At 39.3% G+C, this 10,201-nt stretch overlaps 1 protein-coding gene across 2 annotated transcripts; it reads left to right on the top strand.

Annotated features, from left to right (window-relative positions):
* The first annotated feature begins 535 nt into the window (after positions 1-535).
* Positions 536-9,477, top strand: LOC121380356. Of its 2 annotated transcripts, none has more exons than XM_041509139.1 (5): positions 536-836; positions 3,055-3,184; positions 3,875-3,938; positions 8,173-8,400; positions 9,162-9,477. In XM_041509139.1, the coding sequence occupies exons 2-5, from the start codon at positions 3,146-3,148 to the stop codon at positions 9,410-9,412; spliced, it is 582 nt and encodes a 193-aa protein (XP_041365073.1). In that variant the 5' UTR covers positions 536-836; positions 3,055-3,145; the 3' UTR covers positions 9,413-9,477. The 2 variants fall into 2 exon arrangements, with proteins under 2 accessions (XP_041365073.1, XP_041365072.1); XM_041509138.1 differs by lacking the exon at positions 536-836 and adding an exon at positions 1,236-1,399.
* Positions 9,478-10,201: the final 724 nt, after the last annotated feature.

The raw sequence follows: 10,201 nt of genomic DNA, 5'->3' as shown, positions 1-10,201 counted from the left end.
TTAAAAAGGTCTCCGGTTAGCTAATTTTGCACGAATATCTATAATTTTTGCCCGCATTTGAGGATCTCCTACAGCACCGATACTAGCTATAGTACTGTATTCAGGCGGGATACAATGAAGATTGTCGAAAGCTAAATCAGAAATAATAGGTTACACGATTAGCACGTGTATCACGAGCACGCTTAATCCCAACAACCCATTGCTGAGAATTTGCTGGTTGAATAGTTCAGGTTAGGCCCGAAATGAATCCTGTTGTTTCGGGGTATAAGTTTTGTAAAATTCCTTGCCATTTTGACTAATTTGTTCATTAAATTATGTAAAATATCAGCTAATTTGGCAGACACGTTAAAAACTTAATGAATAATGGATTAATATGGGGAATGCACGCCAGAGTGCGAATTCGTGAGAAAAACAAAACAAAAAACAACAACTGAATTCACACTTTGGCGTGCATTCTCCATTACTTAATCCATACCTGTGACGTCACACTATTGTTCTAGGTGTTGATTATTTTTCAAGAATCAACACCTGCGAAACAATGCAATCTGAACTGTTTATGCATTCAGGTCAGGGATTCGAACCACTCTAACTGACAGAACATATTCATTGTACACAAGTACAACGCTTCAGCCAACGAGGCTATCTGCATCATCAAATAAATATGTAATTTAAGCCTTATAAACCTGATACTATTTTAGTTACAATAATATGTTCTGGCGGAACACAGCGAAGATTGTCGAAAACTAAATCGGAAATCAGAGATTACAGGTTTAGCACGTGCATCGCGCTTAATGCCAATCATCCACTGGTGAAGATTTCCTGACCGAATGATTCAGGTTAGGTCCGAAAGAATTCTATCTTTTTGGGTTATTACATAACATTACAAAACATTAATAAGGCCCTATATTTTTAAGATAGGGATGCAATATTGTAGCTTTGATTATTCTGTTCTCAGTACTACTTAAAAAACGTTAGCTTGGTCACTACTGCTCATGTCCTGGGTGCTGTCATTGATGAATCCACATTCGACCCGGAAGTAACAATGAATGAACCTTCAACTCAAAAATATGTCTAAACCATTTCATGAAAATAATACTTTAAAATTTGCAATTTGAGACACATACCCATGATGAATAAAACCTACTAGTAAAATAGTACAAATATTTTGGAATTTGGAGAAACCAAAACGTTTCTTGTAGCAATGACGTCAAGATATATCGGACAATGGCCTATCTGACGTCATAACGTAAAGGCATCCATGGACGTTAGGATTAACTTTGTCTCCGGTAAAGCAACATAAATATGAACATTCGCGTAGAAATCCGATGGAGATTGTAGACCGTAGCGACACCCCACCCGAAGCCGATGCCACGTCCCCAAAATATTCGCCTGATGACGAGTAAGAATGATAAATACGTTGGGTTTTTTCGTTGAATCATTGAGTTATGGGCGCTTGCTATGGTTTTAGCAGATTAATACAAAATTACGTTAAAGTAACATTATTACAATGTTTTTCATTTTATGTAATTTGTTGACATATATTTTACTTCTTATTAGAAATGTTTTAACAACAATTTACTTAATTGTTTTCTTCGTGAACACAAAACAAAACTATTTCGTCGCAACGTCTCTGTTATATGACAATCGTGTTATATGACATATTATATGACAATCGTGCAATATTGTAGACGAAATAATAATAATTCAACTGCTAGCAGATTAAAATTTGAACGAGTCATATTTGTTTTTGTCAAAACATATAATAATAGTATGTAGACAAATAACTGTGACTTTTTCAAGCAGTAAATCTCAACTCAGATATTGAAGCTCGTAACCCAATCCCATCTAGGCTTATTTGTTTACATGTATGTATTGGCATACTTGCCATGATCAAGGTGAGCCAGAATTATGGATGTATTGATATAAAGAGAGATACCAAAATTATATTATTATATTAAAACTGGAATATCATGAGACGCGCCACACGTTATAATAGGAGTGGTTTGTGTGTGTGTGAGTGGGGATGGGGGGGGGGGGGGGATTTGTCTTAATTGTCACTTGAATTTATAAAGTAAGATGCAGCCAGCCATTACTATCAGGCGCGTGTGTAGGAATGGGGTCTTGACTGTGGCTAGTTAAGTTTATAGGAGGTTCAGGTGCGTGTGTAGGAATTTATGCACCGATGTGACTACACTGTTGACGAGCGAAGTTTATAGGGGAGTCGTATGTGTGTGTGTGTGTGTGTGTGTGTGTGGAGGGGGTTCGACCCCCCAACCCCCCCCAACACATGCCACATGCGCCTTGGGATCGAGTCATGCTCCACCAGAAAATAGATTTCTAAAAGCTTGAGCGGCGTGGGTGTGGGGGTCGACGCCCGAAACATCCCTTGCACACGCGCATGCCTAATATGCCTATTGTCAAACCAAACAAACATAATTCATATGCATAAAACAGAAAATCAAATAATATTGATCAAAATTATGACATTATCGGGGGGGGGGGGGGGGAGGGCAGCAGATCCCTCACCTCCCTATCTATCTCTCAAACACAAACTGTCGCTCTCTCTCTCTCTCTCTCTCTCTCTCTCTCTCTCTCTCTCTCTCTCTCTCTCTCTCTTTCTGGTATATCAAAGGCCGTGGTATGTGTTATCCTGTCTGTCGGATGGTGCATATAAAAGATCCATTGCTGCTAATCGAAAAGAGTAGTCCATGAAGTGGCGACTGCGGGTTTCCTCTCTCTATATCTGTGTGGTCCTTAACCACATGTCCGACGCCATATAACCGTAATTAAAATGTGTTGAGTGCATCGTTAAATAAAATATTTCCTTCCTTCCTCTTTCTTCCCCGTCGAACGGCCCATTGGACTATTTCTCGTTCCACCAGTGCACAGTGTGTGTGTGTGTGTGTGTGTGTGTGTGGGGGGGGGGGGACCAGTTATCGAAATAGCTATATTATAGTACTAGACACTAAAGAGCCGGGTTTTTTTAAAAACAATTTTAATGTGCTGATATGTTATTAAACAAATTTCCTTAGTCCATTAACATTGTTATTGCAGACTCAAGTTATTTGATACAAACTTAACGGATGAAGATGGTCTCGGTATCCAAGTTTTGATTGTTCCTTTATGCGCATTGTACATCTCCGATATGTACCGAATATTCACGAGCGGTTCTACGATAGCATGGGTAATGCTTTCATTTTTCAGTGCCTTCAGTTTATTTTACGAGTTAAACAAGATTACAAATAATAGTGACATAGTACTACAAATATGGATGTCAAAGACCTTTGTGTAAAATATTTTAGCTGCATTTTAGCCCGGTGGGCCAGGGTATGTTCACGTTTCGCGAACGCCAGCCCCAAGTTCACTCAGCGATCGTTTCGCTAACGGTCGCAAACTATTTGATTGGTTCCCGTGAAGCGTTTAAACCAGTCTAGCGGACGTTTTTTCTGCTCGGCCTGGCTGAACTCATCCCTGATATTAGCACTGTTTTTCAGTGATTCATGCGAGTTTTCTATCAAAGGTCCCTATTATTTCATTGAGCTCTATCCTGTGCAAGTCTGGGTTTTCTAAGCTTGTGTTGGAGTGGCAGTCCTATGGGTGGTGCAGGACGTATGAAACATCCTGTTACGAATCTCCCAAGGACGAGCATCTGAAAGTGGAAACAATCACAAATTTGTCTAACATCCATTTCACTCTGCCTTGTGCAGAGATACGAATTTGACAACATAGGAATACGGTTTTGTTGTTAAAATTGCATAGCATATATTCATAGGCATCGGAAGATGGAAGAGGAGGGGGGGGGGGGGGGGAGGTGCGGCACTGTTCCTAATTTATGCAATTGATTCTTACTTTACATCTGCATTTCTAATTTCAGCTAATTTTTACTCAATTTTTCTGGACTGCGGCTGTTGTCTTGGGAATCTTATTGGCAATAAGAGGTAAATTAGGAATGATGTTTTAAAAATGTATATTTTATTGTCAGTAAACGACTGACGTTTAGCTCGAGTGTTCTCTAGTTGTATTCTCACATATATCCCTGGGGCGTAGCCAGACGAAAAAATGTCGAGGAAAACCCAGACCTGTAAAATAAATATCAGTGTCATGGGAAAAATTAAATAAATTTGGGGAAATTCCAGACGAGGCAAGCGCCTCGTCTGCCTCATGCTGGCTACGCCATTGTATCCCCTACAAAAAAAAAACAATTTATGATTGAAGTTATATATACTGACAATCAAGAGACAGTATTCTGATTAGTATTTTGGAAATACAACTGAAGCTGATGCAAGTGTTACCATCAAATGTGAATGCACAGTTTACAAACAGCACTAGGGGTAAAATACTTCGATTTCACATAAAAATGTTTCGGTATGTTTTTCTTTTGATCGTCAGTATATTTTTCAAATTGCACTTGCAGTGAGATACTAGTAGATGTCCGCAGGGATGTATCCAATCATTCTGTGGGTCCGAAGATAGGCCCCTTCCCAAATGAAAGTGGTACTGGAAATTCCCAATTTCTATGCTCAAAATTCCCAATATATATTTTTAATATATGTCTGTTATAGTAATAAATTAATTTAACAGTGGTGTACTAGGCCCACCTCATTCAGTGGCCTGAAAAATATCCCAAGGATGATTTAAGTCTCACTACACAGATGTCATCTGCCATTGAAACCCATGTTAAATTGCCCAACTTCAAACGAAGATAGCCAATAGAACGGGCTCTCGTTGGCACTAACAGCATACACCATCGCGAACATACATTATATAAGCATTTATTTTCACTCCATCTGGCTGTAGTACCGGTCCGAACAGGTGGTTCATTAACTGATTGACCCCGGCTGTCTCTTGCGCTATACATCCATGTCCCAAAAGGTCGATGCACAATATTACAAAATAACATGGGCAAAATACAGCCAGAAGGCTTACCATTAAACATACATATTGTTTTAATTCTTCACCATTTCCTAGAAGTGAATATGTGAACCATAACGTGTCACAATTAGGAACTATCAATGAACTCTCACCCGGAAGTGATCTGTGTATTGAGACCAGAAGGCTTACCATTAAACATACATATTGTTTTAATTCTTCACCATTTCCTAGAAGTGAATATGTGAACCATAACATGTGTCACAATTAGGAACTATCAATGAACTCTCACCCGGAAGTGATCTGTGTAGTGAGACCAGAAGGCTAACCATTAAACATACATATTGTTTTAATTCTTCACCATTTCCTAGAAGTGAATATTATTCTATTTCTTACATATCCTCAAAAACCAGGTTTTAAGCAAATTTTAACATCTTTTTCGACTAAAAGATATTTACAACCCTTTCCACTTGTAGCAAACTTACGCGTCACAGACCCATGATTGTCAGGTTAACTAAACGTCACAAGGTAATCGATTTCTATCGTGTTGTTTTTCATTAGATATATGGCATTGATGACATGGTCATCACCCAGGAGCAGCCATTCGTATGTCTTGAAGTTGTTAACACACGTACGTGTGTAAACAGGGTATGTGTTATCATAAATAACGCATGGTGTTCTCACCAACGGGTGTGTAGGAAATAGTGCTATTGTTAAAATATGATTAATGTGCAGTGTATATCAAGACAATTCAGCTAGAAAGGGTTTTTTTCACACCAGTCCTAGAATATCAAAGGCCGTGGTATGTATCGTCCTGGCTGGGGAAACGCATATAAATATAGCAGATTTCCTCTTAAAGGTACAGACCCTAGTGTTTAAACACTACAGCATATGTTTCACTATTACTATTACTTGTATTTTATTCTTCAGATTATCCATTTCCGTAGAACCGAAGTGTTTCTGGTCATCCTGGTGTTTCTAATACCCAAAACTGCATTTTTCATATTTTTAAAAACGCACGTGCGTCTGAGAAGTAACGGTTATTGATTTGAGTTCTAGTCTATTTTTAAGGATATTTCCCGGTTTCAACGTCACAGACTCTTCTTTCACTCTGTTGTAACTTTATCCAAATGAGTTACAGGTTTGTAGATTAACTAAATTTAGTGTCCATGTTTTACGGGTTAAAACTAGGGTCTGCGCATTTAAGACTACATGTCAGAATTATCAAATGTTTGACATCCATTAGCCGATGATTAATTGATCAATGTGCTCTAGTGTTGTCGTTAAACAGAATAAACTTTAACCTTTTGATGAATCCAGATTTATTGCTCGTCCCAACCAGTGGTTCAATATCCCACAACTGATAGACCAAAAACCTGGTATGTGCTATCCATGTTTATGGGATAAGGGCATCCATTCAGTAAGAGTAGCAGCGGGTTTCGTCAAAATAAGTATATGGACAGAATTAACAAAGTGTTTTTGACACCCTGGTTACAAAAAAAAAAAAAAAAACCCACAGACTTTGTAAATTTGTTTCTTTGTAAGGCACTAAAATAGTCATAGTTTTAAATGTGCTATGAGGTTGTTAAACAACGCCATCCCCTTTTCGGCCAGATAGGCTTTTCGGTGCTATAATGGGTCGGGACGTAGCCCAGTGGTAAAGCGCTCACTTGATGCGCGGTCGGTTTAGGATCGATCCCCGTCGGTGGGCCCATTGGGCTATTTTTCGTTCCAGCCAGTGTACCACGACTGGTGTAACAAAGGTGGTGGTATGTACTATCCTGTCTGTGGGATGGTGCATATAAAAGATCCCTTGCTGCTAACCGAAAAAGAGTAGCCCATGAAGTGGCGGCAGCGGGTTTCCTCTCCCCCCCTCTCTCTCTCTCTCTCTCTCTCTCTCTCTCTCTCTCTCTCTCTCTATATATATATATATATATATATATATATATATATATATATATATATATATATATCTGTGTGGTCCTTAACCATGTCTGACGCCATATAACCGTAAATAAAATGTGTTGAGTGCGCCGTTAAATAAAACAGTTCCTTCCTTCCATCCTTTGGTGCTACAGCATTACATAGGCTACGATGCAGTGCAATTATCATTTTGACCTGCCAAGAAAGTATGTATAGATACAAGTGTACTGCAGTACTTCGTGCATTCCACTAACTGCAGACGTTGCGTGACTGACGTTTTCATGTGTTCGAGTTTGTCTTTTGGATACGCATCTGCGTATATCGGCTGATTCTAAACGTGGATGTATGCGTTCATCCTTCATCGTCGACTCTCGTTTGCGAGTGGTCGACTCGCTCAGTCCCGTTTATCTTCATACCTTTCCATATACATTTTTCAGTCGATTGGCTTGTGTATTTTTAAAGAGACTTGTCCCGAGTTTGCTGCCATTGTATGATGTTTCCCACTAATAAAATTTTGTAACGGCTAAAATTACATACAAGGCCCACATACAGATTCTTTTTAGAATTCAGTGTATGCATATTCAAAGTGTTCCGTTTTTGGTAACTCAAACTGGATTTTGTCTCCCAATAATATCGTACGTACGAGAAAAATTAATATATATATATGCTCTAGTGGCGTCCTTAACATAAAACAACTTTTGTAAGAATGTTTCGTGAATTGTACTTCTTTTTCCTTAAATCCACTACGGTTCTCTGTACTAGTTATTTAACACCTTCGGTGGGACCATTTGCCTATTTCTTGTTCCAGCCACTGTACCACGGCTGGTATATCAAAGGCAGTGGTGTGTGCTATCCTGTATGTAGCATGCTGCTAATTAAAAAAAAAAAAATGTAGCAGGTTTCCTCTCTAAGACTATGTTAAAATTACCAAAAGTTTGACATAAAACAGCCGATGCCATTAATAAATCAATGTGCTCTAGTGGTCTCGTTAAATGAAACAAACTTTGACTGTGTAAAATTGATCTTCACCCTTCAGTGTAGGGGCGGGACGTAGCCCAGTGGTAAAGCGCTCGCTTGACGCGCGGTCGGTGTGGGATCGATCCCCGTCGGTGGGCCCATTGGGCTATTTCTCGTTCCAGCCAGTGCACCACGACTGGTATATCAAAGGCCGTGGTATGTGCTATCCTGTCTGTGGGATGGTGCATATAAAGGATCCCTTGCTGCTAATCGAAAAGACTAGCCCATGAAGTGACGACAGCGGGTTTCCTCTCTCTATATCTGTGTGGTCCTTAACCATATGTCTGACGCCATATAACCAAAAATAAAATGTGTTGAGTGCGTCGTTAAATAAACTATTGCCTTCCTTCCTTCACCCATCAGTGTACTGTTACCGACACATGCTGCTGCAGCTGGTGACGAAGCTGGTCTTTGAGGAATACGGCGGCCTCCTCCCGGGTCTGCGCGACTCCCACACTCGCTGCATGAGCTGTCAGACGGACAACGTGGACTACCAGTCCGAGTCGGACAAGCTCATCAAGCAGTACAGCAAGGAGCTCAAACAGGCTCAAAGATATATCCTTCAGATGAAACGGAAATTTACACAAAGAGGTATAGCCTATTTGCGGTTTAATTAGGGGATAATACGTTGTTGTTGTTAAACTGAATAACTAATACATCAATATAAATAACATATTTTAAAATTTTAAATACAGATTACATCAAATTTTCTTCCTTTTTTGATTGATTGAAACATATTTTATTGCATATACGGTACAAATGGATTGGGCACAAGTTATCCAACTTACGAGGCCCTCTCCTAATAACATACAACAATGACAATATGATTAGTCTCTGGGACGTAGCCAGAGAGGAAAAAACGCCGAGTTAACCCCAGACCTGTAAACTAAATATCAGTGTCATGAGAAAAATTTAATAAATCTGGGGAAATTCCAGACGAGGCAAACGCCTCGTCTGCCTCGCGCTGGCTACGCCACTGAGTCTATCTTAACGCATTTTGGATTTCGCACAATGACAACATGACTGCAATTACAAGGGCCAATTTCAAAAGCACTCAACTTGTGGTTTCGCACAATACTGTAAAACAATATTGTCATCGATGTAGCTAAGAAGTAAAGTAAATGAGTGTGTGAAAAAAAAAGAAGATGGTTACTATTCACCAGCTATGTGCCACAATCAAACAACTGTCTACAAAAAACAACAGTAAAAACCAATCAAATAATTCCTTACAGTCGCATCGCTAGTATCACGGATGCTCTTATCCTCGTATGGTATTCGCTTATTTTCTATTAAAGAAACATTTTCTTTCGTTTCGTTTAATTAAAACTGTCTTTTATTTATCTTTTTTTCAGTGAGTGCTTTAAAAGAGATGTCAAAACAGCGGAGTAAATTTTTATCGAAAATGCAGCTGAAATTTCCGAATATAGAACGCGAGAAAGAGTTACTACTGGCGGAACGCGACGCGATAGAAAAACAGTACCAAGAAGAACGGAGACGAAACCGAGAACTGATTAGTCGATTTCAAAGACTGCACCAACAGTTTGGCAGAGTAGGCCAGGCTGCGTTTTCACAACACCCGCGGGAACCTAATGTTATTTTATGATTAATAGCAGGAACAACAGAAAAGAGAGAGAGAGAAAAAATTACATATATGGAATAGCAATGTCATTTCATGGTTCTTTTTTTTTTATTTGTTTGTTGGGGCGGTATGTAGCCCAGTGGTAAAGCGCTCGCTTGATGCACTGTCGGTTTGGGATCGATCCTTGTCGGTGAGCCCATTGGGCTATTTCTCGTTCCAGTCAGTGCATCACGACTGATATATCAACGGCCGTCGTATGTGCTATTCCGTCTGTGGGATAGTGCATATAAAAGATCCCTTGCTACTAATGGAAAAATGTTGCGGGTTTCCTCTCTAAGACTGTATGTCAGAATTACCAAATGTTTGACATCCAATAGCCGATGATTAATAAATCAATGTGCTCTAGTGGTGTTGTTAAACAAAACAAACTTCTTCTTTATTTGTTTGTTGAAAATTTGAGGTTGGTTGTGGGGTTGGGTTTTTTTGGTTGTTGTTGGGTGTTTTTTTTCCCCTGAATGCTTCTATTTGTGTGCAGTGGTAGTAACTAAGTTCCAAGAAAATTCTGGTAGCCAAACTTTCCAATCTAGCCATGGGTGGTGTGTATCATTAGATGATGATCTGAAAAGCGGCAGCTATCCCGAAAGCGTATATAAATAACGTTAGCCTACGCGAAAATTATATACTGACGTCCAAAGTAAACTTTACATACATAAAATTTGAATAATTTGATAAATATTGTTGCTAATCGAAAAGAACACATTTTGAAACCACCTTACAAACACTTTGCATGTACCATGAAGTGCATTGTGACGT

Source organism: Gigantopelta aegis, chromosome 9 (assembly GCF_016097555.1).
Source record: "Gigantopelta aegis isolate Gae_Host chromosome 9, Gae_host_genome, whole genome shotgun sequence".
Lineage (NCBI taxonomy): Eukaryota > Metazoa > Mollusca > Gastropoda > Neomphalida > Peltospiridae > Gigantopelta > Gigantopelta aegis.
Note: the sequence above shows the minus strand (reverse complement) of the source record. Positions and strands in the feature narration are given on the sequence as shown.